The 27,275-nt window shown below is 43.3% G+C and overlaps 1 protein-coding gene and 1 long non-coding RNA gene across 7 annotated transcripts; one reads left to right on the top strand and one right to left on the bottom strand.

The window, feature by feature from the left end:
• The first annotated feature begins 303 nt into the window (after positions 1–303).
• On the top strand, positions 304–11,085 carry LOC124229631 (uncharacterized). The gene is made up of 2 exons (XR_006885913.1): positions 304–5,180; positions 10,927–11,085. It is a non-coding gene; the product is annotated as an uncharacterized LOC124229631 (long non-coding RNA).
• Positions 11,086–12,828: 1,743 nt separating this feature from the next.
• On the bottom strand, positions 12,829–22,600 carry LOC124229630 (RNA-binding protein 4B). Of its 6 annotated transcripts, none has more exons than XR_006885909.1 (5): positions 22,455–22,600; positions 21,354–21,777; positions 15,792–16,468; positions 13,871–14,188; positions 12,829–13,361 (listed from the first exon to the last, which is right to left on the bottom strand). XR_006885909.1 is itself a non-coding variant. In XM_046644980.1 (4 exons), exons 2-3 carry the CDS (start codon positions 21,763–21,765, stop codon positions 15,801–15,803), a joined length of 1,080 nt encoding a protein of 359 aa, XP_046500936.1. In that variant the 5' UTR covers positions 21,766–21,777; positions 22,455–22,600; the 3' UTR covers positions 12,830–13,280; positions 15,792–15,800. The 6 variants fall into 6 exon arrangements, 2 of the variants coding, with proteins under 2 accessions (XP_046500936.1, XP_046500935.1); XR_006885910.1 differs by having other exon boundaries at positions 13,967–14,188; XR_006885912.1 differs by having other exon boundaries at positions 12,829–13,280; positions 13,967–14,188.
• Between the last annotated feature and the right edge of the window lie 4,675 nt (positions 22,601–27,275).

The following is a 27,275-nucleotide window of genomic DNA, read 5'->3' as shown; positions in this document are numbered from 1 at the left end:
CTAGTGTTTTTTCCAGTTTGTCATTTTATTTCATGAGGTTTTTGCCATGCAGGAAAATTAAATGTACAGTAGTTGAATTTCCAGCCTTGTCTTCTTAGGGCTTCAGGACTTTGCATCATACTTGGAATTTCTGTACTTGAAGAATATGAAAATTCGTACTTTTTTTTCTGGTCCTTTTTTTTTCTTTTGCTAGGGAAGATTTGCCCTGAGCTAACATCTGTGATAATCTTCCTCTATTTTGTATGTGGGTTGCCACCACAGCATGGCCACTGATGAGTAATGTAGGTCTACACCCAGGAACCAAAGCCAGGCTGCTGAAGCGGAGTGTGCCGAACTTAACCACTAGGCCACGAGGCTGGCCCCTCTGGTACTCTTATGGTCTCATTTTTTTTTAAGCTTAAAATTTTAATTATTTGATATAAAGTGTGAGGTAGATATCTAACTTCGTTTTCTAGATGGCCACTCAGTTGGGGACCCAGTGGAGACAAATTTTAATTGCAGTGGAACCAAAGGAATGAAAATAATGTTATTAGAGCATCTCCTTTTCTAATTAAAAGGAGTAAGAAATTTTAGCACCTTTTTTGATGAAAGACTGAAATGAGCAGGACATAGAGGCCTCCTACCTACTCTAACAAACCCTGCTTATCCAGGGGTAACCACTGCCTTATACCAATTAAATCATAGTCTCTAGGGCTTGGCTTGGGGGGCAAGATGAAACCCCTTAGAGTGCTTTACATAATAGGCTTTAGACTTTACTTCATAGAGTGTTAATCAGATTTCTTGTACTTTGTCATGCCTGTCTTCCAGGGATTCAGTCTATAGCATACTACCTACAGAACCTGCTGGAGAATCAGTGGTGCTCCCCAATCCAGTATGACAATGCCCAGGACTTCTCTATCAGGATTGAACCTACAGGGCCCCACCCTGCCTCTGTTAGTCAAGATGCACGAGAATGACATTTCTCTTCTCACTTAGTCCTTTTCTGTCTTGTAATACTGTTTCCATCTAGTGGACAGCGTGCAGACCAATTTGCGAGCAGGCAGATAAGTTTTAATTCCCTAACTTTTGAAACATTTTCTTTGGCAAATTATCCCCATTGGCAATCCAAGGCAAAGCTTATTTGTGAGTTTTAGAATCTCTTATTTGGGGGGAGAGCTCATTTTACTTGATTTGCAGTAAATCTCCAGTTTCATCTGGGCGCATTCCCGTGTTTGGCTGCTTCGTATGTTTGCTCTATTAGGAGTTGTTCTTCACTCCGGTCCCGTGGCCTTTTCCTTGAGTTAGGCTTCAAGACCATTGGTGGCCTCTTACAATATGTGAGTTATCTGTCTGCAAGACAGACTTCAGATTTGGCCCAAGTTAGAGGCCATTATCTTGGCCTAAGCAGAGATTTTGTCCCCCAGGTTTCCTGCTGGGTGGAAGACTTGGTGAACCTTTACCCAGCTGGCTTTCTGTGATGGTTGTAGGTCAAGCTATAGGCTATATATTAGCAGATGTCTTAATTTCTTGGTGTCCAGTTCCAGTACATTCTTATGCTGCAACAAGAACTTTTTTTTTTTTAAACCTGATTTCACTAAACTGACTTTACATGGCTTGGTGTGTATTGACCAACATTCCTATTGGTTGGTCCAACTTTTCATCGGAGACTAATTTTTTACATGGTTCATATAACTTTGATTTAGAGAGTCATGTTACCACCATATTGATTTGCTTTACCAGAGTGAATAATGAAACAAAAATAAACAGTACTGGGCATCATTAAAATTAATTAAATTAGTCATAAAACAATTTCTTTAAACAAATTTCCTTTAGGTTTTAGTCTTGGACATCTCTTAAGATAGCAGATGGATAACAAATCTGGCTGGCAGTATTTTCCCACCTTACCAAGGGAGAATCGGTAAATCATATCAGTGCATCATTCTTAAATATCAATTGATATGAAAGGGTGTCTTGTTTTTTTGGTTTCAAAATGCCAGCCTCCTAATTTCTTGAAATTTACTTCTTGTCTTTACCTCAGCTATCTCTGGTCTTTCCAGGTTGCTTTGTTTAATATTCCAATCCCTTTGATCCCACTGGAACTTCCAATCCATCCAGTTTTTCATTGTTCTTCACCCTCTTAATCTGTTCACTTATTTACCCAACTTGAAATCTGTAGCCACTCATTGTCATTCCTTTGCCTACACCATCATTTTCTTTGCGAGTCCCAGGGCTACCCAGTCCCCCAGCTTCATCATACTTGCTTGGCAAAACCACAAAACAGATTGAATCCAATTCACTTACTCAATTCTGCTGACTGGTAAGGCTGAAGGTAACTGGAGAAAAACAATCTCAGTGACTTAAATGATCACAAATTTTGTATCTTGTGTAGACCTGTAATTCTGCCAAGCAGTCGGAGAATAGGTCCCTGGTCAATTTGCTCTCCCATTCACTTCCTCTCCCTTCATGCTTGCTTAGCTAATGACCTTATTTTTGCTGAAGAAGATCTGCCCTGAGCCAACATCTGTGCCAGTCTTCCTTCCTTTGTATGTGGGTCTCCACCACAGCACGGCTGCCAACTAGTGGTGTAGGTCCATGCCTGGGAACCCAACCCAGCCCACCGAAGCAGAGCACGCCAAACTCAACCATTAGGCCATGGGGCCAGCCCTGACCTTTTTCATACTTCACTGAAGAAATCCGAAGCAATCAGAAGAGAATTTTAGCATTCTCATCATACCTACTCACCTTCCAGCATCTGCACCTACATCACATTCCCTTTTGTTAACTCAGTTTATCTAAGGCCAGTTGCTTTACTTATGCATTAGGGCCCATCTTCTTGCTCCTGCAGTTCTGTCCCTCTCACGTCATCTATTGCAAACAAACATTCTCTTGTTCCCATTTTAAAGAAAAGTCTTGATTCTGTTCCCCTGCCAGTTACCACCACTTCATTTCTTCACTCCTTTTTGTAGCAAAACTCCTGAAAAGGGTCTTTGTTAACTGTCTCAAATTATCACCTTCCATTTTCTCTTAAAACCTCTTTAATCAGGCTTTTACCCCTAGTGGTACACAGGAACATTGCTAGTGATTTCATGTTGCTAAATCATGTGGTCACTTTTTTTTATTTTAACTTACAAGATCAGGGTTTATTTCTTGCTCATGACACATGTCCATTATAGTTGGTGGTGGTTTCTTCTCTTTCTTATCCTCATGACCCAAACTAATGGAAGCTCCACCATCTGAAATTTACACTCCAGCCGAAGACAGACAGTAAACATGGTAATAAGTAAACTGTATGTTCGGAGATAAGAGCTTTGTATTAAAAAGGGTGTAGTTGAGTAAGGAGGGTTGGGAGAGCTAGAGCAATGAAAGCTTGCAGATTACTGTAATAAATAGGGTGGCCAGGCCTCATTGAGAAGTTGAGATTTGAGCAGACTTGAATGAGATGAGAGCCAAACAGACTTCCAGTATTCCAAGTAGAGAGAACAGCTTGAGCAAGGGCCCCAGGGTGGGACTGTAGCTGACCTGTTCTAACAGTCTGGAGGCAAGAGTGGAATGACAGGGAGAGAGTAGTAGGAAAGGAGGTCAGATAAACAATGAGGCAGATAATCTAGGGCCATTTTGTCCTTTACTCTGAGTGAAATAGTCTTGCATTGTCTTCAATCAGAGGGGTATCATGATGTGATGCACTTGTTTAAAAATAGAGCTTTTGAGGTTTCTTTTATAAAAATATACCAATTTTTAGAGTACAATTTTGAGACATTTTGGTAAATTATACCATTGTGTAACGATCACCACAATCAAGATATGGAACATTTTTGTAATTCCAAAGAGCCCACGTGCTGCTTTGCAGTTAATCCCCTCAGCCCCTGGTCAATTCTTAGTCCTCATCTACCTACTTATATCTTTGGTATTAGTATTTTGATGTAGTTGATTACTCTCTGTTCCTTAACGCTTAATTCACTTCCAGGATGCAACACTCTTAGTTTTCTTATCTTCTCAATTTCCTCTACTGGTTCCTTTTAGTCTCTCTGACCTCTTGATGTTGAAAGCTCCATAAGTCAGATCTTGGTCTTTGGTGATCCTGTGGATTCAAATGCCATTTATGCACAAAAATTCCCAGTTTCTATCTGTGATCCAGATCTTTCTCCCAAACTCCAGATTCATATGTTACTGCCCATTTGACGTTTTTGCTTGGCTATCTGATATTTCAAACAACTTGTATAAAACTGAACTTCTGATCTCCTCCCCCTTGAACCCTTCCTGCATCTCAGTTGATGGAACTCCATCCTTCAGTTACTCTGGCCAAAAACTTAGGGGTTATACTCACATTCAGTCTGTTAGGAAATCTTGTTGGCTCTACTTCACATAATCTCCCTGACTGTTAGCAGCCTCATCAGAGCCACCATCATCTCACCTGGATTTATAAGTTCTTTCCTAATTGATCTCCCTGCTTCTACACTGTCTACCATCCATTCACAATATAGCTGCCCCAGTGATCCTTGTAAAATAGAAATCACATATTTTCACAACTCAGCTCATACTGCACCTACCCCCCTCCCTGGGGGCTTTTCATTTCCTTCAGAGTAAAAGTCAAGAGTCCATGGAAAGGTCTATAAAGGCCTATATGATCCAGCCCCTTCTCCTCTTAGCTCTCTGACTTTATCCTACTTTCCTTTGCTCACTTGGCTTTGACCATACTGCACTAGGCTTTGTTTTTACAGATATTTGAATACATGCCAGGCCCCTTCTCCCTTAGCATTTGCACTAGGTGTTCCTTAAAGGCCTGTTTTGGGTTTCTTTAAAAAAAAAAAAAAAAACACAGATTTGGACTTTCAAGGTGAAAAGCTACATTTTTGAGGCAGTAAAAATGAGGCTAGGGTTCCATCCTCTTTTTTCCGTGTTCCTCATTTAAGTGGTATCAATCAATTCCCTTGGCTCTACCTACCGTCTGGATTCTAAAGATTCCCAGATGTATATCTCCAGCCCGCATACTTTTTCCTCTGTGCTCAAGAGAGCTGTGTATCTGACCAAGAGGCCATGGAAGCTTGATACTTGAATCCGCACCCATACTTTCTTCTAATTGGGATAACCTCCAATCTCTCCAGACAGGTTTGTGGAGTTTCTCTTGGAGGACAGTTCTCAAAATTAAATGCCATGGGTTGTCAAGAGGAAGAGATCAGAAGAGAACAGAAAAACTTGATTATGTAAGTGACAGTGGCAGAAGACCTCTTGATGTTGCTGTTACAGATATTGGTTGGTTTTTTTCATGTGCTAGAAACTGGATCTCTGCAGTTTTCACATGAAATCACCCACCTCTTCCTTTCATTTCCATACAATCTTAGAAAAATTGAACCAGAGAATTTATTTGTTCCTTTCAATTCCCCATGCACACTACCTAAGGCAGAGGCTAAGGCTGGAGTTCCCCAGAGTTCTCCTGGGCCCTCTTCCCTCAACACTCTCCCTATAGGTCAGTGGTTTTCAACCACTGGTGATTGCTTCTCTCCACTCCCCACCCTCCGCCGGGACATTTTGCAGTGCCTGAGGTTGTTTTTAATTGTCAAAATGGTGGATGCTACCGGCATCCAGAGGGTAGAGGTCAGGGATGCTGCTGAACATCCTACAGTGCACAAGACAACCCCCACATCACGCCACCTCCCCCTGCTCAGAATTAGCCAGCTCCAAGTATTAACAGTGCCAAGGATGAAACCCCATTCTAGGTGATTTGATCAATTCCCTTGGCTTTGTATATCATGTAAAGTGCTGTCCAGTATCATAGCCACAGCCACATTCGGTGCTGTGAGTGTAAAATATCCCTGGGGTTTCAAAAGCTTAGTATAAAAAACAATGTAAAATATTCATGTTTAGGGGCTGGCCCCATGGCCAACTCGTTAAGTTTGCGTGTTCTGCCTTGGTGGTCTGGGGTTCACCGGTTCGGATCCTGGGCACAGACCTACACACTGCTCATCAAGCCATGCCGTGGTGGCATCCCACACAGAATAACTAGAAGGACTTAGAACTGTGATATACAACTATGTACTGGGGCTTTGGGGAGGAAAAAAAAAGGGAAGATTGGCAACAGATGTTATCTTAGGGCCAGTCTTCCTCATTGGAAAAAACATAAAATACTCATTTTTAAATGATTATTATATGTTGAAATATTTTGGATATATTGGGTTAAGTAAAGTACATTATTAAAAATAATAATTTCACCTGTTTTTTTACTTTTTACACTTCTAAATGTTGTCTGTATTAGAAGTTTTCAGATTACATATGTGGTTTGCATTTGTGGCTCACATCATTCTGTTGGATAATGCTGATCTCTCTGCTGAAGACTCAAATTTATCTCTCTTGTCTGTGCTCAAAGTTCAGGGAACCAAAGACCTACTTGAGAGTGCTCCTTGGTGGTTTTAATTCATCTCAAACTTGATATATCTGAAGTAGAACTCCTGAGTCCCCCACTCCAAAATAGTTTCTCCTCCAGTCTTCCCCATTTCTTTAAATAGTGTTACCATCCACATAGCTGCTCCAGCCAGATTCCTGGTAGTCATCCTTGATACTTCCCTCATTTCTTATTCCCCCTCATCAGTTCTTTAGCACATTTTATATCAAATGTTGCCACTTCTGTCCATGTCTTTGCCACAGTGATAGTCAAGACCATACAAACCATCTACCACTAGGACTATAGTGGCCTTCTCCTGGCCTCTCTTTTCCTTCTTTGTTTTTTTCCTCTCTTGTCTGTCTGCAATTTTTTGTTTGTATTTCTTTGGTGAGGAAGATTGTCACTGAGCTAATATCTGTGGCAATCTTCCTCTATTTTATATGTGGGATCCCTCCACAGCATGGCTTGAGCAGTGCGTAGTTCTGCACCTGGGATCCAAACCTGAGAACCCCAGGCCACCGAAGTGGAGTGCAGTAACTTAACCACTGTGCCACCGGGCCAGCCTCCCGTCTTTCCTCAGTGTAATCTCCATTCAGTAGCTGGGATGATCTTGTTAAATATAAATCAGATTGTCACTCCATAACTTAGAAGCTTTCAGCTACTTCCCATTGTATTTAAAATAAAATGCCAGTCCTCTACCGTGGCCTAAAAATGTCTTGAAGTGTCTGGCCTCTACCTCACACTCCATCATCATCTCAGGCCCTTCCACCTCACCTACCTTTTTCTAACCACACTGGCCCGCCTTTCAGATCCTTGTTCACCAAGCACTTTCCTCCCTCGGGGCCTTCTTTCTACCTGGAAGGACCTTCTCTTGACCATTTTAGGGGCTAACTTCTTCAGGTCTTAGCTTCAGGATCAAGCATCAGAGGCCCCTCCCTGACAACCTCTAAGTAGATGCCCCCTCCCATTCTTCCCTACCATTGTGCCCAGTTTGTATATTTTGTGGCACTTAACCCAATTTCTTTGCTTAATCAGTTATTGAATAATTTCTTCACAAAATCATAAGCTAGGGGGATGGGAAATTGCCCCAGTGCCTGGCAACAGTGCCTCGCACATAAAGGCTTTTAATATAAATGTGTATATGTAAGCTATCACTTGAATGATGTGCTTCTCTTGGGAACATACTACCCCCTGCCCTTGCCCCCCTCCATTCATTTTTAGGAGTCGCAGAAGTCATTCAAGAAACTTAGTGCCAGCAGAGGACTGGGCCCTAGGGTATGACCAGAGGATTTGTGGATGGCCACTGTTAGGGCTAGAATCATGCCCCATCCCATAGGAGTTCAGCAGTCAAGAAAGGCAGAGATGGAGGAACTTTTTGATAACCTAGGAGAGCCCTTTAGCTTCGAGACTTGGTGATCCCTAAGGGCAGAGCTTGAGTAGGTTTGTCTCTAGGTCTTAGAATTGGGCAAGAAACAGGAGGGGGAGCTGGAATCCTTGAAAGACTGAAGAGGAGGACAGTTTTGTCTTCCTGCACAGATAGTCCTCTTGAGAGTTTGCCATCACAGATTTGTTTCTTTGTGGGTCTACCTCTTCCATTAGTTGCTGAGCTGCAGGAGGGGTGGAACACTCTTCTGCTCGCACTCAGTTTGTGATGGTAATAGCCAGTCAGGTGCTTTACATTTACCCTGAACAAGTGTAAGAGGAAAGTTACAATTGTTCTCACTTTACAATTGAGGAAACAAGCTCAGAGAGATTAACTAATATGTGCAAGGCCACAGAAAGGGCTTGGGTTTAAGTTCTGGCCGTCCACCTCCAGAGCCCGAATTTTAGGCATTAGTCTAGCGAGTGTGCCGTCTGGCAGCACAAGCTCCACCCCTGGGTGGGAGCTCCATTCCCAGGTGTGGCCGGGGTTGTGTCACTCCACTGCTTTGTCTGCCCAGCCCTGTTCAGGGCAGTACTGGTCCAGGTGGGGATGTGTGCTGGCAGCAGCATGGTCCCTGAGTGTTGGCCACTCGCACCTAGCTTAGATCTTGGCCAAAATTTCTCGTGTCCAGACAGAAAGGCAAGGTTCGATCCACAAACACAGCCACTGAAGTGTGTTGGCAGTGCCCCAACTTGAAGGGACTGTAATGGTACTTATGGCAGGAAGGGCCCTTTCCCTAACCACTCATTTTCCTAATTTCATAGCCAATGTCCTGCTTCTGAGATACCAGAGCCAAGGGCTGGCCAAGGCCATCACTGGCACTCTGGTTCACCTCGCCAAATGAAGAGGCTTAAAAACCTCCCTCTCCACCCGCTTCCATGTACATAGGGCCTACTCTTAGGAGGGCCGGGTCCCTTTGCCAACTGCTCTTCTCCATTTCAGTAGCTTCTTAAGACACACTAGGAATCGGGAGTCTTTTCTCCTCACCACTGTGTGTGGGGAGGGGGGCCAAATTATTTAACCTTTATAAACCTTGTTTGCTTTAATTCCTGGGAGACGAAAGATGTTGCCTCACTGAGTTCTTGTGGATAAGCAGAGATGATGGATGAGTCATCAAATCTGTAGTGCCATTGTGAGGTTTGAATTTGGCCTGGGTCCTCAAAGAGCTTGCAAACCTAAGGCACTACTGATTGAAATCATCTCACCAGACATTTCCCTCTTCCTTAGTGGGTTCCTGGGGCTGATCCATCAATAGTTCTTGCACTTGGCAGTAGAGCATAGACTTCATCTCTTTTATTTTCATTTTTTTTTTTTGAGGAAGATTAGCCCTGAGCTAACATCTGCTGCCAATCGTCCTCTTTTTGCTGAGAAAGACTGGCCCTGAGCTAACAACCATGCCCATCTTCCTCAACTTTTTTTTAAATGTGGGACGCCTGCCACAGCAAGGCTTGACGAGCACTGCTCTCAGGTCCGCACCTGGGTTCGAACCCCAGGCCACCAGAGTGGAACGTGCAAACTTAACTGCTGTGCCATCGGACCAGCCCCAAACCTCATCTTAAGAAAGCTCTGAAGTGGATTCTTCTGACAAGCAGACAGCTCTTCCTACGAGCGCATTTTTATTTCTCTCCACTTCCAAATCTCTTATGGCAGGAGACTCATCTCTGAGGACCAGATTTGTGAGCCAAATCCTGACAAGCCATGAGGCCAATCTTGAGCAAGTTGTTTCCCTTTTCTGGGCTACCTTGGAGCCAGCCAACCCTTTTCTGCCTTTGGACAAGCTCTGTGTGGTGCATTGAGTGCCCTGAGGTCCTAGTATCTTTCTGTGTCACATTGTCTAACTCCTCTGTGGCTGGAAATCAGAGAAGAGGTAGATTTGATGCTGTTGCAGGCCTAAAAAGTGGAGCAAAACTTTGGTTACACAGTAGGAGCTTTTGCCAAGGACGAGCTGTGGCTCAGTAGGTTTGTCTCCCCCACCACCTTAGGGAGGGTGTTGCAGTAGAACCCAGGGAGTTGTCTTACAGGGGAATCTGGATACTTTTCTCGCCAGCAGCAATATTTAAATCAGGGTAGGGTTTACTTTGCTTGTATTTGAAGTGCCTCGGTGTTTGGGCCTTGTTTGAGGTGGTGCCCAGAACCCCACCTCAAATAGCTGACTGCTCAGGAAGAAATCCGTGGAGATGGAGGGTCAGGGTATTACTCTTTTTCTCCCCCAAACTGGGCCAAGGGCATCCCCTCGGCCTTCCTCATCTCTCACATTTCAGTCTCTGTGGACTACTGATAAGTATATTTCTATTTCAAAGGGGAGAGATAGTAAGAGTTTCAATCTCAAGGCACAAAGAATAAGCTATAGAAGTTTTGTAGAACTCCGTAAATAACTGCCCTTCTCTGAACTCTCACAATGCTTTTACGTTTCTCATAGCAATGAACACTTCATCATACCACGCTGTCTTTCAATAGTCTCTTAAATATCTGAGACTTTAGCTCGTCTTCCCTGCTCCTCAGTACTCAGTGGTGCCTTGAGAAAAGCCCTTAGACGTGGCCTGGTCCGCAGCAGGTGCTCGGCAAATGCAAGGGTGGGACAGGCACAGCCCATTCCTTTATTTATGGCTCAGGGACTTAAACCTGCCCCCTTGACTACCCCTTCAATCACATGTCCTTACGGATGGTCCTTTTCCTTGTATTTTTTCTCTCTTTAAAGCAAAACACCAACTTAATTGGCTTCATGATTAGGGGAAGAGACCTCTTTTATATCAGACAAATCTCACATTTATAATCACTTTTGTTCCCCTCCAGAGCGATTTTTTTAAAAAAAAATGAATCTGATCCTGTTACCTCCAAACATAAAACCCTTTACTAGCTTCCAGTTAAAGATAAATTTCTTAACACAGCCTCTCATGAACTGTGCCTGTAACTTAGCTCTTCAGATTTCTCCTGCACAGATTTTCTCCTGCCATAGGGCTCCCTTTCTGCTTCCTAACGGGCACCACACACTTCCTGATCAGGGGCCTTTGTATGTGCTGCTTCCTTGCCATAGAATAGCACCCCCCCACACCTCCCCAATGTTACTATTACAGGTTTTCATAGCACCCTGTATTTGTCCTTCCATAGTACTTATCACAGATATAATTAAGGTTTGCTTTTCTATTAGGAACCATGCATGTCTTCTTCATCACCCAGATCCTGGCTCGTAGGAATGCAAATCACTGATAAGTGAATTCAGGAGCTTTTACTGTGAGGCTTCGTGGGACTCTGAAATGGTGGTCTATAACGAGAAGCTTGTTTTGGTGAATAAAGGGGATTTTGTATACACAGTGTGCAGTTTTTCACATAAGAACTGAAATTTAGAAATAAACACGTTTGTTCCTACTCAACTGTCCTCTTACATTGACTGAAAACTAACCCTTTTCCCAGTATTATTTATTCTGGGGCGAGTGAGTGGATTTCCTAAGGGAAAAATATTTTGTATGATTCTGCAAGGCTTTTCTTCCTCCTCATGTAAGAAACTTATTTTACCATTTAAACTGTGCTGTCCAGTACACTAGCCACCAGTCACATGTGGCTAATTATACTAAAAAAAAAATGTTTCTCAGCTTCATTAGCCACATTTTAAGTCCTCAGTAGCTGCATGTGGCTAATTAAAATGAACTCAGTTTCTCAGCTTCAGTAGCCATGTTTAAATTACTGAACAACCACATGTAGCTAGTGGCTACAAGCTGGACAGCACAGTAATATAGAATGTTTCCAACACTGCCAAAAGTTTTACTGGACAGTGCTGATGTAGAACTATTCTGTGGAATCTAATTTGTCCTGCCGGTGAGATAGCAATCAAGATGGTTAAACTGCTATGTTAAGTTAGCACAGAGGACTGGAGATTTTGGTGAGGCCAGCAAAACCTTTAAATATTTCTTTCTTTGCCTGGTGCCTTGCAGATTAATTCCAAGGAAATCTCAGTATTTCCCTTTTTGTAAAACAGGGACAGTCCTGCCTCCTTGGGGTATGTTGAAGCTAACAGAGGCCTTGTGAACTTCACTACTAGTTGGAGTGTGTACACAGACAGGTTAACCTCTCTAGATTGCTGTCTCCTAGCCTTAAGAAATCAGGGAAAAAATCTGCTTCACCTGTGTCAGGATTATTTTAAGTATAAAATAGGTGGGGGAAATGCTATATAATTTTTGTAGATAAGAATTCACAGAATTTATATGTCACCATTTCCATGTAGGATACAATAAAGCTTAAGTAAGGTTGAGTTCATCATTAAACCTGTTTTGTGAGGATCTAAGCAATGATAATAAATGTCCATAAATCTTTTTTTAAAATTCCAGGATACATTTTATTGTAGAATGTTTTCAGTGCTAATCATGAATACCCCACTTTTCTGCTTAAAACATTATGACATACATTTCCCCTCTTTTGATATAACTATCTTATTCATTTTAGTCAAAGCCTAGTCCTGGCAGAATACTATCATCATGAAAAGAGAGACCTCTTTAAACCGTTTGTGACTCTAAACAAACATACACTATCAAGTCGAGTTGAGTCAACCTGATGGGTTTTCTGGCTCAACCTTTTCCTGATGCAGGGTTCTCTCTGGGGCTTACTTCTATCACTACTAACCTGGGTTTGCTAGCCTTTAAACTGGAAAGAGCAACTCTGGTTATTTAGAGAAAAGGAGCCTGACCACCAGTAGTAGCGTATTTATCAATGTCTGAGATGCTGACTAACTTCTCTCCATCCACTGCTGAAGCCATATTACTTACCTCACTAAATTCTTCTTTCTACATCTAAACTTCATACGTGTATTCATTTGAATTTTGTAGCTTGAGCACAACTGAGAAAGAACCAGAAAACACTGGTGGTAAATAACACACACATACAAAAAGACACTTAAGTGTTAGAAACGTTTATTTGTCAAAATATTAAAAAAAAAAAAAGTGGGAGGAGTGGAATAAAACAAGGCTAAATTTCAGCTAATGCTGTACCACGATCACAGGTCAGACATAAAAAAACAAAACAAACAAACAAAACAACAACAACCCTCCCCCCCTCCCCCACCCCACTGGTCCTAGCAATTTCAGAAGATTAGCTTCAATGTTAGGGTCCAGAGCTAACAGAGAAGAGTAAAAGGTTGCTTGCCACTACATGGTCAGTTTTTAAAGGGAAAGGAGATGTTGCTGTAGACAGGGAGAAGGGTTCAACTCCTAAGGAAAGCAAGATATGAGGGGTTCCACTGTACAGGAAAAAGGGGATGCCAGCATAATCCTTACCTAGGGCTGCTCAGAGGCTGGGAATATAAGGAATAGAGTGAAAGGCTACAGAGACTAGTCTCAGGAGGAAAGAAAAGTCAACTGAGAAGAATTAAATTAAGAAAGAAAACATAGTTGGTCACAAATTCCTTTGTTTACTGAAACATGAAGCAATGGAAACATCCCGGCAAAGGGGACCGCGCGGAGCAAGTTCTCATATATGACCGCAGCCCGAGGGTTCAGTCCGCAATTATCCTACCTGAAAGAGAGCACAACACAAGAGGCTTACACAATGCCTGGAGAGCAGCTTGGCTCCGAGTACAAGGGCCCTGGTCCCGTCCTGTATTCCAGGGGGAAAAAAACAAAGAACAAAACAAAACCAAGTCAGACTGGATCAAACTTATATCCCATGTAATTACCTAGGAGTCTACTTTGGCTATATACAGGACTCTACTTAGAGCTATACACAGAACGAGAAGCAATCTATCTGGAAGACTGCTGTGTTGGTGATAAATACATCTTTCCCATTTTCTTATCTATCTTTTAGGCAAGACAACCTCTGTGATACAAGGCTACTATCACTGCAACAAAGGGCATACAGATATTATCAAGAATCATAATTTTTGGGTCCAGGAAAAGCAGAAGATGCCAACATCTCAAATATGGCTAATTGCACTATTCTAAATTGTTTCATTTTAATCTTTCATAGTAAACAAGTTTTCAGAAATGACAATCACAAAGGATATCAAGGAGTGGTTCATTCACCCGCCAACACACCAACATGTCATATGGTCACAGATTTAGAGCCATAATTCCAGTAGTTCCCCTAATTGATCAAATTCCCCTTACCAAATCAAAAGAAGAAATCCTAAAATTCTCTAATTCTTCCATTGATGATGGGAACTCCAGACACCAATGGCTGGGGGAAAAAAAAAGTTAACTCACACCAAGTTCCTCTACTTATTACAGACAAAGGGCCAAATCTTGGTCTTGATCTGTGCCAATCGACTTCAAAAGTTGTGACGTTCTTGAATCAGTTCTGCTAGGGTGAGACCCGAATTTGGATCCCCAACAGTTCTGGAGTATTTCATCCTGGCAGCCTCATTAACATCAGGCTCCTGGGACTGCAACCAACTCAGGGTTATTCAGTCCATTTGAGGTTCACACCTGGAAGGTAAGTTTCTTTAAAAGTCATCACTAAAAAGAGTTAGTTGAACAACCACTGCTTGCAGTCAAAATTCACTTTAAAATACCTTAGCAATACCCTTTAAAGACCACAATATACTAATTTAATATTTAACTTTGAAACATATTCAAGAGAAACAAGTTATCTGATAGATGATACCACCTTATTATAGAGGCATATCCCACTTCATGGCAGATCCAGCTGCATTAAAAGTAAAAATTAATGGCAAAATATACAAATTTTAAGATTATCCACTTCATGCACATGAACCCACACTGCTACACAGTGGTCTTAGGAGATCCCAAGTCGTGTCCTGGTCTTATAGGACATAACATCACAGGTTCATGCCATATTTGCTTCTCACTACACAAAAGGGCAAATTCCTATTGCTTTGTTTTCTTCTACATGAGTACTAAAGGGCTAAGTTAGGAACACTGGAAACTCAGTGATAACTTCAGTTAACTTTGCCATTAGGCCTCTAATTCAAGCGATGCTCAATTTCAAGGTACAAGAAAAACCACGAGAGTAGAAAGTTGTCATGATACCATTTCCACTCAGATAAAGAGATTTATCAATCTTTAGATACTCCTAATTATTCTTGCCATCTCAACATCTTTGGTATACATGCAGGAAAAATTAAATTTCCAGGGTCCCCACCAATGGGATTTTATAGATGTCAGAAAATTACCTGTTTCATCTAGTTCCTTAAATATTCCTCTCAAACAAAAAGCAAAACAAAAACCACTGGAAGAAACGGGAAGCATCTGGCTCTAAATGAGAGCATCAAAGGCTATTCAGAAATATGACTTAAGTGCCCACATATAACAAGATGCTCTGGATTACTAATAAGGAAAGGACTCCAAGGGACAGTGGCATAAAAAATTCTGCTTTTAAACAAGTGTCTCCGAACTAAACACCTAAAATTTATAGGACCTTATTTGGCTTATAGATATATATTAGAAGAATTTCCCCTGATAAAGGCTCATGACCTAACTAGTTTTATTAGCAAATTGGAAGTCTAACGGTATAGTTAAAATTCTCACTGTTACCTTATTATTAACTTCGGAACCTGTACTCTTCAGCTTACACCACAGTGACTCTTGTAGTGGGAAGAGAATGGGTTTTGGAGTCAGCCAGGCCTGAGAGTGAATTCTGGCTCTACCTCTCAATTACCAGATGACTTCAGACGCAGCACTTAACCTCTCTGAGCCTTAGTTCCCTTCTTTGTCAAAGAGAAAATATCTTAAAGGCTTATTGTGTAGATTAAATGATATAATGTACACAAAAGGCACTCAACAAATGTGAGTTCTCTGAACTGTTTCTGTAACCCAGATCTGCTTACACTTGATTAAAAACAATATTCTCATTAACAAACTGAGTTTGTTGTTGTTCTCTCAGAAGGAACAAGTTGGTTGGAATCACACATGAACCTCTGGCCTAAGCTAAAGAAATAAATTACTAAAATTTAAACCTTTTGGATACTGTCCTGACAGCAAACAGGTGGCTTTAGCCTCCTCTATGCAGGATGGGTCTCTTTCAAGGGAACTAAATGGAATCTCTTAACCACACCCACCCCACTCTCACCTCCAGTTTTTAAAAGGCTGAGTACCGTGCTCGGTCCACATACGGCTCCCGCTCATACCGGGCCATGTCATAGAGAGAATTCCGTGCAGCTGCTGAAGCCTGAGACAGCTCACTCTCTGGCCCATAACCGTAGCCCTCTCCAACTGTGGGGAGCACAGCTGCAGCACGACGCAGGGGGCTCCTGTCCCTTCCATAATAGGAGGAAGTGGTGGCAGCGGCAGCAGCCATAGCAGCTGAGGTGGCAGCGGCACCTGAGTTCGGCAACAGGTGTCTGTCATAGGGATCTACAGAAGTGGAGTTGAGGTGACTGGTCACAGCTGTGCTCTGGACTTGAGGCAGATGGGACATGGTCTGCTCTGCGTAGTTGTACGCGGAAGCTGCCGCCGCCGCTGCCACTGCCTCATAAGAGCGGACCCGGTAACGCTTATAGTAGTCGAGTGCTCCATATGCATCGTTGTAATACATGGATTCCCCGTAGCCCATGGTGTAGGGCGTGCGCACTGCTCCATACTGTTCGTTATACTGCTCGGTAAAGTCCGCCACACGACCTGTACGATCCACTGGGCACTCTTTGGACCAGTGCCCCTCTTTCCCACACCGATAGCAGCCACTCTGGTCTCCCATCCCAGGGGCAGTCCGAAGTCGGCTTGTGGACAACTGCACGTGCATTCTTTTGCCTTGAGGAAATAGACGTAAGAATTATTATAATTCACTGACAATCTATCCTTCCCCAAATGAAAGTAAACTAGTTGGTAGCAGACACACATACATACACACACTCCTGCAACCCTGTTTCAGCAATCCCCTCCAAAAGAAGCTCAAGTTTTAATACAGGTGAGAGCTAGAGAAAATCTGAGTTCTCAGAGACCAGTCAATACTTTCTACTTACACCAGGTAGACTGGATTCTCTACTTCTGTCTCCACAACTCTCCTTCCTTCCAACCCCAGCACAGAAATTGAAAAAGTTTCCACTTTTCACTGCTAAGACTGTTATTAATTGTTATTAACGATTCAAAATGTGTCAATTCTTCCAAATTAAATAGCCAACAAAACCTCCGTTATGCTAAATTTGGAAAGCATCTTACCAACCTCTCACTGATTTACTCAGGGCCACATGAGGCCTGAGCATTTACTGTAGCTTAAACACAACAGCAATCTTTTGTCCATCTTGTTTCCTCCAGCCATTTTTGCAGGTGTCACCAGTGGCTATGCTGGCTTCACAAATCATACCTAACTCACCATATGCTTCCTCTCCAGTACCTCTAGGAGTTATAAGATCCTCCAGGTTTCAACCCGACCCCCACTTTTCTCAGCAAGGGTGAATCCATGCCTACTGTGGCAAAGAAAACTACTTGACCAAGGTCTCTCAACAGCAAGAATTAGAAAGATCTTGAAGCAGTACTGTTTCTTAGGCACAGTGTGTTCCCGTGTAGTGGAATGATCACCATTTCATCCTGCCATGTAGCTTATAATTCTTTAGAGGATTATATACTTGCTAGGAAAAGGTAGCATTTGCCTAAAGGCTTCTGGGCACCCATACACACAAGCCACATCCATACTTCCAGGAAATGACCAGCACTAGGAACAGCTAAGAGAAGAAACAATCTTTGCCCTGGGCTTGTGTACCACCAAGCCCAGGGACCCTTACTGATGAAAGCATCCAAGGTCTTTAAAAGCAGTTTGAGAGGACTATTCTTGGCAGTATTTAGTTCCAAACTGCCTAAGACTTTGGAGATCAAGTCAATGCTTTTCAAATTGTAGCCAAAAGACAGCCAGTACAGACGGTAGAGAACAGGGGCTTCGCGTCACACTTAAGGGCTGCTCAGAACAAATCCCCCCTCCGTGATCAGCAAGTTGCTCTCTCTTTAACAGACCTTGTTCTGGATGCAGCTATGCGATAGGAGGCCTCGTGCTCCACCATCCTGTTGGAAACAGCCCGATTCAGGACGGCAGCCAGAACAGCGCAATGCACTGACCCTGAGAGGGGAGCGGGTTAGTGCAGTAACATCACTTTAGTCAAACTCAGTTCTGCCCAATGTCTAAGATTCCTACTACCCAGTTTCTAGTAGTTGCCACCTCCAACTTAAAACCCTTTATTTGGCAGAAATAAAGGTGCTCAGGTTTTTACTTCCAGCTGCTAACAGAGACGCAGCATCCACCATCACCACTGACACAGTCAACGGATAGCAAATGGCAGTAATTCTCTGAAAGCAGCATTTAGCCACCCCATTGTTTTCAGAGATTTAAATACTCCCATTCTAATTCTTAGAAGTTATTAACGGCCACATACTAACTATGCTTAGAACAGAAATACACAGATTTTTGTCCCAATTTATTTCCCAAAAGTAGAGTTCTCTATAACACAGAATGGAGGATTCAAGTGACTTGGCTTTCAAGTATGCACAGTGACATTAATCTGTGTGAGAGACGTAACACTGTGCTCCAATTCTGATGATGGAGTAACCATGCCAATCTAAAAGGCAGCAATCCAGAGACATCCATAAATACATTTTTAAGGAAAAAATTTCAATTTAACTTGCTCTTTTATAGATTCTGAGTCCATTTTTTTGAGTAACAAAACTCGGTCATTTTTCCTTGATGCTTCTATTACTAGATCAAATCTTTATCCCTGCTTTATTTAGAGAGTGGAACTCATAAGTTTATAAACATCTGTGACAAAATCTACTTTGGCAGCAGCTGTGAAAAGGAGTCAGGTAAAAAATTTTTTACCTAGAACTAAAAGACCTGTCATAGAAGTGAAGCTCCTTTCACTCAGTCCTTCCAAAGATTCTAACTAGGCTTTTAATTGAAATCCCCTAAAGCTGTTACAATAAGAGAGACACAGTGCTTCTCTATTACCTCAAGGAACCAGGGCAAAGAAAACGGAAAGAAAATTCAATTCTACCACTCCACCACACTTGGAGAGGCCAAAAGCTTAAAGATTTTCTGAGACCTCCAAAAGTGACTGAAATGGGCTGCCAACATTTTCCAGAAAACCAGCCCAATAAAAGTGTTTTCTTCTGAAAGCTGGAACAGAAAAAGTATTAAAATACTGCAAGGTGGGCAACGTGGGGTCCCAACTGCTGAGCTCCTATCACGTGCCAGGATCCAGAGAAGGCTGGGGATGTAGCTGATAGACAACAGTACTCCAATTTAATGCTTGTTTACACATCAGAAGAACGAGACACTGAACGCTTACACATCATTCCCAATTCAGCTGCAGAAGTGTTCCCTGGGAACAGTGTCTTTGGGGTCTTCCAGTGCAGACGGTTTGCTAACTCAATAGCGGGTCAGTTCAGTGCGGCTTGTGGAGAGGAGACATCCTGAAAGACCCAGGTAAACTCAGATCCTGCTGCTTCCTTTTGGAAGGCATACAATTCAGAAGCCCTAAATGGCAGCCATTAACATAGCAAGATTCAAGATGTCCACAGTGGCACTCTGAAGAGGCCACCTTCTTTAGGAGATGATTGAAAAAGCTTTATTGAAAAATATGACAAATTGGTACCTAGATTTTATTTTCTGTAAAACTGCAACTTATTATCCAATGCTAAACTTTCTCTGGAAAAAAAACTTTGGTTATACAAATATCTTTATGTATAACTCAGAGCGCTTTCTCCAGAGGGCCCAGCCTAAGAACATGAAAACCAAATAAAGGATTTTTCTTTTCCAGGGATGACGGTTTAAAAACTCTTCACGGATCACTGCTTTACTCAGACATCCACTTCCTCAAGTAATTAAACCTGCTTTATTAAAACACACTCTCCTCCCAAGCCAACTCCCCCGACAATGAACTCAACTCACTTCCGTATACATATTTTTGCCCCTTTCATTCGATTGTATATTAAAATGTAAGGACACGCAGTATTACATTATTAGAATATCTCTGCAGTTTGTACCTTTTCCCACATTCTTTTTACATTTTGCTTGTTATCTGTCAGAACTCCTCCCCACTCCTCCCGCTCATGATCCCTTCCATCAAATGAAATAATTAGAATACTTTCTAAAGCTGTCTAAAGTGCAAGAGCTTTCTAAAATGGTAGAAGAGAAACAAACATAAATAAGGAAAGTAAATAAGGAAAGCTAACTATCACATTTTAAATGTTTCTAACCATAACAGAAACACACTCATTGTGACCAGCCACACTCACCTTTCATCATAGAGTGCTTTTACTGTCAAAACACTTTCCCATCTACCACCTCACTCTAGCCTCACTACCATCCTGTGAGGGAGGTACCGCAGGGATCATTAACTCTATTTTATAAGTGGGGAAAATGAAGCACAGAGAGGTTAAAACACTTGTCCAAAGTCATACGACTAGTTAAGAGTAGCAAGTATCTACGACTTTTGCCCTATGCTGTAGAGTAGCTACAGGCCATGGCACCACGGGCTGAGGCCAGACACACCTCATGCACTATTTGCTATTTCCACTACTTGCAAACTCTCTTACCCTTTTCTGGTCAACTTTTTTTCTTCTCCCATTTCTTTTGTTTTGTAGGTTTAGCAGAGGACCCGTAAGTACTTCTTAACAACCCTGTTAGTGGCACCCAAAGAAAAAATCATGTTCATTTATGAACCTGAAGAGTGGCTATAAAAGTGTGGTCCAAGATGATACTGGAGAAAAAAACCTGGAGAACAGCGCTATCCAACAGAACTTTCTATGATAATGGAAATGTTTCATATCTGTGCTAATAAGGTAGCCTCTAGCCTCACGTGACTTCTGAGTGTTTGAAGTGTGTGCAGTACAAGTGAGAAACTGAATTTTGAATTTTATTTAAGTTCAATTTAATGGCTACATGTGGCTAGGGGCTACATATTAGACAGCACAGTTTTAGAGTCTTCAGCCAACCTCTTGTGGTATTAATGACATACGTACCTTTATTGGTATAAATAACACAATATGCTCTATGGCACCCTTACTGGAACTCCTCAGAAGCAGGCCCATCATTCCCATTCAACCTAATAGTTTTAGAAACGTTCTTTTTTTCCCTTAGGGTTAAATAATAGTAGGTGGAGCAGAAGGTCACAGACTGAGCAAATCTGAGCACTCAGAAGGTACTCCCCTAAATCCAGATTCACCACCCAGATCTATAATATAGGGATTCTTCTAGATGTCTTATGTTCCTCTTCCCCACAACCCATCACCCAAGACAGCAGAGAGTATAAATCCAAGGCAGTGAAACTTTCAAATATAAGGCTTCCTGGTCATAACAAAAGCAGCAGGTCAGCCACAGACCTTTATCCTCCCTTCTCTTAGGAGGTACTCATTTGCCCAGAGAGATTAAACTTCCAACAGCACTCAAATGAAAGAAGCCTGTAGGATAAAGTAACCTACAGTTTGTGATGCCACGCAGTTGCTCACGAACATCTTGGCACATCTGAAAAGGGGAAGTGTGTGCTTCTCCAAGAAAATTGTACTTAAGAGTGGTAAACATACAATCTATCATTTCTAGCTGAAATCCAATGGAAGACACCACCCTGCCAGCCCCACGGTCCTGTGTTCTTGCCTCTGTCTTGAGCTAGACCCCATTCAGTTCTGCCACCCAGACCCCAGAGCAGTTCACCTTGAAACTCTGTGTTGTCAAGGCCCCTGATGGCCTCCACTGCGTCCTCCGCCCGCTCCATATGTACGAAGGCATAATCTTTCACGATGTCACATTCGATGACTGGACCGTACTCCTCAAACTTGGCCCGAAGCTCTTGGTTGGTACAGGTGGGGCTGATGTTGCCCACATGCAACTTGGTTGAAGCTTTGCTCTTATTCTTGCTGGCTTCCACGTTGATGTTCACCCCGTGCAGCTTGTAGTGGTGCAGGTTGCGAATGGCATCCTCAGCCGCCGTCTTGTCCTCTATGTGCACAAAGCCATAGTTCTTAATGATGTCACATTCCAGCACCTTCCCATACTGCTCGAAGAGTGAGCGGATCTCCTGCTCTGTGGCCTCCCGGGGCAGGTTTCCGATGAAAAGCTTCACCATCCTGACAAGAGCCTGGGAGAGAAGAAACGAGATTTCCAAAAGTTAGGGGAGGAGTGGGAAATTTCAGCGCATTGCATTTTGGTTACTTTTAATCCTCCAGAGAAGTTCTTGGCACCTTGGGACCTTCACAGAGACGTTCATTATTTTTTCTCAATAAGGGGAGAAAGGTTTGTGCTTAAGTAGTGTGGGCTGTGTGACACACAAACAGGAGGCGGGGGGTCAGCATGCAGTGCACGGTCCATCATCTGCGTGCAACGAGGCAGGCTTCAGTAACAGGGTTAGCCGTCTCATGTCTTAAAATACTCTTTTTCGGGGGGCAGGAAAGACAAGAGGCCAAGCAGGGGCAAGAGGCATTTATCGGAGCGTCCCTGCTAACAAGGTTTTGGAGGGAAATCTGTGTCTCGCTCCTCCGTGCCGTATCACCTTTCAATATACTCTAAGAATAAAAAGGACCCCTTGGCCCCAAACCGGGATCCCCCAGTGACCCAACCTCCAGCTCCTTCGCCCCAACAAAGACTCGACCCGACCCCTGCCCCGCCCCCTCCGGGGACCCGGCCCCGCCTCCTCCCGTTGTCTTTCCCGGACCGCTCGCAGCGAGAGGAGAAACCCAAACCCGGGCCATCCTCGTCCACCAGAGGCCTGGCCCGCCACCCTCGGGCTCCCCACACACCCGCAAGACCCCCTCGCACCTCCCGGTGGCGGCGGCGGCGGCGGCGGCTCCCGCGTCAGAGAGAACCCTACAAAATGGCGACGGCCGCTCGAGCCTCGGCGCGACCGGGCCCTTTCTCGCGCGCCAGCTCACGCACGCGCGGGTGCGCGCTGCCTCCCTCCCCTCCCCCTCGCGGGAGCCGGGCGACCAATCCCGCGGCCGCACACAAATGACTGCTGCAGGCTCGGCTCCCAGCCGCCCCGGGCCGAGGGCGGGGCCAGCTGGTGACGGCGCTGCGGAGCGGAGTCGGCCCGCCCCCAGCCCCGGCTGGCCAATCACCACCCTGGAATGGGTTCGGCGCCAACGCGTCAGAAGGGCTCCGGACGCAACCACTGCCTTGTGAAGTCAGAAGCCTGGGGGAGTCCTGGCGTCACAATGGGTCGTGCTATTGGGGCGGCTGGAGGGGGCGGCAGCTGATGACAAAGGGTTATCTCACTGAGTCCCCTAAAAGGGGGCTCACTTAGCGGGCTGGCCAGCCTCTATGGCAGCTTGGGACAACATTTTCGAAATACAGGCCTGCCACATTTTAAGCAAACCTAGTTATTTTTTGTAGAGCTTTAAACATAATTTAAAATTTTTTCATTGCAAACAGATTATTCGTTAATGAGGAAACTGAGAACCAAAGATGGCAGAGCTGGGATAGCTCTAAGAGGCCTTGTATCCAGGCTACAATTAATCGTGTTTTGTTTGCTCGTGTATATACGTGGGCTGATTTTCTCCCTCTAGCTAGAGTAAACGCTCTAATTATGTGTCCTTCGCGGTTTCTGGTCCATGGTGAGCACACCAAGGAAATACTTGATGCAGAGGCCCAGAGAGATTCCTTGTTTCGGGAGTGGGACAGGGTCTCCACGTCCACACCAAGGACTAGGTAACTGAGTCCCCGGGCACTTTCTAGCATTCAAAATTCAGCTGTGGTCCAAGGGCACCTCCTGGTGGCAAAAGGAAAGCTATTAGGTGGATTACTGACTGTCACCCTTGAAGAAAGAATAGACATTTATGGAGATTGATGGACTGAGCTTATCTCCGAGTAGGGCATGCCAGGGTGACTGTCAATAACCATTCCTCATTGTGCTGGTTCCGTAGAAGCTTCTCTGATACCATCAGGCACAAATTCCTAGGCTGCCCTCTTCCTCCCCAGCCACTTTGATGTGTTCCTTTCGCTGAATTCTGTTTCCCAGCCATTTCAGAAGAGGTACTGTCCTTCCAATTTTAATAACACTCATACTTGTCTCCCACCTAGTTCTATCTACCTCTCCCCTTCCCTTCTTCTCTTGGGCATTTCCAGTTTCTCTCTACACTCAGACTTTTAAAACATGTGTGGGGACCTCCTTGCCCATTTCCGACATAGCTTTCTCTCGTCTTCACTATTGTTTTCTAACTTGGGTTTCTTCACTGTGTTCCAGGACAAACTTCACAGGTGGAGAGCCTGAACCTGCTATGGCCCACCTTCATACCCTGGGTTTTGGGTTCTGTCCTCCTCTGCAATTCCCAGAATTTTGTGAGGTCACCAAAACTAATGTTCTTTTCATAGTTTTCACCCTTCTAAGATTTTCATTACATTTACTATCCCTCTCCCCACGTTTGGATACTGCACCAGTCCGTCACCTTCCCCATGGATTTCCCTACTCTTTTTTATTCCCTTTTATCTCCCGTCCCCATAGGCAACCATTCTAATAGTTTAACGTGTATTATTTTGTCTGTGTTCTTGCAAGACATGTCTTTTTAGTACACATTTGCTTTTTCCATCATTAAAAATGTTTTATTGCAGAAATTTTCAAAAAGGCACAAATAGAGAATGTTATGATGAACTCCTTGTGGACCCTTTACCACAGCTTTGACGATTATCAACATTTTGCTGATCTTATTTCATCTAACCCCTCCAGTTCTTTTTTTTGGCTGGAGTTTTTAAAAGCAAATCCCAGATATAATGTCCTTTTGCCTATAAGAACTTCACTATCTGCCTCTAATTAAAACATCAGCCAGCGCTATGCTCGTATTACCTAATACTTATATTCACATTTCCCCTAGATTGTTGCAAATATGTCTTTTTACAGTTGGTGTCTTCTAATATGGATCTAAATGAGGTTCACAAATTATGCATTTAGGTAAATTATGTAAATCGTGTTGTATAGCTCATCGTTGCTTACTTTTTTCACTAAGCGCTATGTTGCCATGTGGTAGCCAACCGCTGAGTAATACTCTATAGTGTGCGACCACCACATTTTACCTATCCATCTCTGGGTGTAGGACACTCAGGTTGCCTCCGACTCCCCACCATTATAAACAAGGTTGCAATTAACACCTGTCTGTTAATCATGTGCCCTAATAGATCCCGGCAAGAATTTGGGGATGTAAGCCCAGGGGTGGCATTGCTAGGTTGCTGGGCCACAGGGTGTGCATGGAACTAACTTGTCTAAGTAGTGCCAGCTTGTTCTCTGGCAAAACTGCACCAGTCTTACCCTCCCACCTGCAGCACACGAGGGGCCCTGTGTCTCAACATCTGCGCCAATGTTTGACATTATCCAGTTTTCTAATTTTTGCCAGTTTACTAGGTATAAAGTGATACATCACTGTTGCTTTAATTTGCATTTCTCTGATTACTAATGATTTTAAGTATCGCTTCTTGTTCTTGTGAAGGTTTTTGGGATTACGCGTCTGTAAATTTCCTATTCATATCTTTTGCCCATCTTTCTTGTTAGGTTGCAGTTTCCTTTCTGTTGTTGATTTGCAGGATTTTCTTGTACATTCTAGATATTAATCTATCATTGGTTTCAAATATCTTCTCTTATTTCACCATATTATTAACTTTGTCCATGGTGTCTGTCAGTGAGCAGGAACCCTTCATTTTTATGTAATCAAATTAATCAATTTTTGTCTTAAAGTTTGTGCTTTTGAAGTTTTTTTTTTCCCTCCCCAAACCTGGGCCATCCTCGTCCTCCATAGTTGGTACTTATGCTTAGAATATACATAGTATATTCTATTTGTAGTTCCTTCTAGTTCTTCTGTGTGAGCTGCTGCCACAGCATGGCTACTGACAGAAGAGTGGTATGGTTTTGTGCCCGGGAACCGAACCCGGGCCGCTGAAGTGGAGCGTGCCAAACTTTACCCACTAGGCCATCAGGGCTGGCCCTTGAAGATTTGTATAAGATGTCATTTTCTACCCCCCTGAGTCACAAATATATTCTCCTACATTTTTGTCTGTTCACATTAATGTTTTTACCTTTCACATTTACATCTGCAGTCCATTCAGAGCAATGCTGTCCAAATAGAAATATAACGTGAGCCACATATGGAACTGAAAATTTTCTAGTAAACACATTTAAAAAGTAAAATGAAACAGTTGAAATTAACTTTAATACTTTTGAAACCCAATATAGCTAAAATATCATTTCAATTTATAATGAGTATAAAAATGATTAATGAGATATTTTAAGTTATTTTTTTTCCTCTTCAGTCTTCAAAATCTGGTGAGCATTTGCCACTTACAGTGCATCACAGGTTGGACTGGCCACACTTCAAGTGCTCGGTAGCCCCATGTGGTTTGTGGCTTCTGTATTGGACAGCACAGACCTAGAGTTCACCCTTGGAGGTGGTGTTAGGTAAGAATGCAAACACATTTTTCCTCTAAATAATTAATGCATTTTATCTGTCCATATTTCCCCACTGACTTTTGGTGCCTGCATTATTGCATTTTGGGGCTCTGTCTCATATCCCTCACTGCTCCATTCCATTCTGTCATCTTTCCTGGAACATATCTTTCCTTCCACTCATATCCGAAGATGTCTCCCAAGACTTACTTCTTGACCTTATGCTTATCCTCGTCCATGTCCTGTCCTTAAGGATTCATGCACTCTGGTAGCATCGGCTGCCACAGGTATGGAGATGATGCTCCAACCATATCTTCATTGCTTGTCCATTCACAGGGACTCACCACGTTCTGCAGGACCAGTTCATGTGGCTGCCCTATTTACACTTACACTTTACATGTTTACATGATAATTTCTCCATTCATTTCTCACCCTCGTATACATTTCCTTCTAAAATTTTCAATTATTGCTTTCCCCCTCAGCCCCCGGGCTTGCCACCTTGGAGTATAAACACCCAGCTTCCCTGAACAGTCCACAATATGTGACTTCCTCTTCCTTCACACAGTGGAGATTTTACAGTTGTACCTGAAGAACAAGAGAAGCTTGTAGTGCTGACGTGTTATTCCGTTTAGTGCCATGACAGATTGTTCCAGTTACATTTTTCTACGTTCACAGTGGAAGACTTCTGAATCTGCTTTTCTTAAGAGAAAAGGGTAATTATTCTGTGGGCTGTCTGGTCTACCACATCTCATGTTGGGAGACCATTCTGGGGTTGTGTTGTGCCAGTCCTGGGCCTGCACACGCCTGACCCTCTCTTTGTCATGGCTGATGACAGTTGGGGTCTGCTAAGCCAGGGCCCTCGGCCGAATACGCTGAAGATGGGGCTGCTTTCCCAGAAAGATCTTCTTTGAGCCCCAAAAAGAAACGGTTGTTTGTGTGTGTACGGGAAACCATGAAAGAACAAAGCTTTTCCTGGAGGAGGCCACCAAGGCAAATACTATTGCCCTGAAACTTCTAATTGCCAAGCCAGAGACAAGGGAGAAAGCCACCTGCTCCTTTTTTTATACTTCACTAGATCTAGAATACATTCTCCTGCGTGTGTGTGTGTACTTACACAATTAGGATGTACCTTGTGGCTTCCCAGGGTGATGTCATTCTATTGGTCAGTGGATTGGGAACCTGTCACTTATCGGATCCCTGTCTGAACTCCCTTG

The sequence above is a fragment of the Equus quagga genome, chromosome 17, assembly GCF_021613505.1.
Source record: "Equus quagga isolate Etosha38 chromosome 17, UCLA_HA_Equagga_1.0, whole genome shotgun sequence".
Taxonomy (NCBI): Eukaryota; Metazoa; Chordata; class Mammalia; order Perissodactyla; family Equidae; genus Equus; species Equus quagga.
The sequence above is the reverse complement of the archived record's forward strand: the minus strand, read 5'-3'. Positions and strand labels throughout refer to the sequence as shown.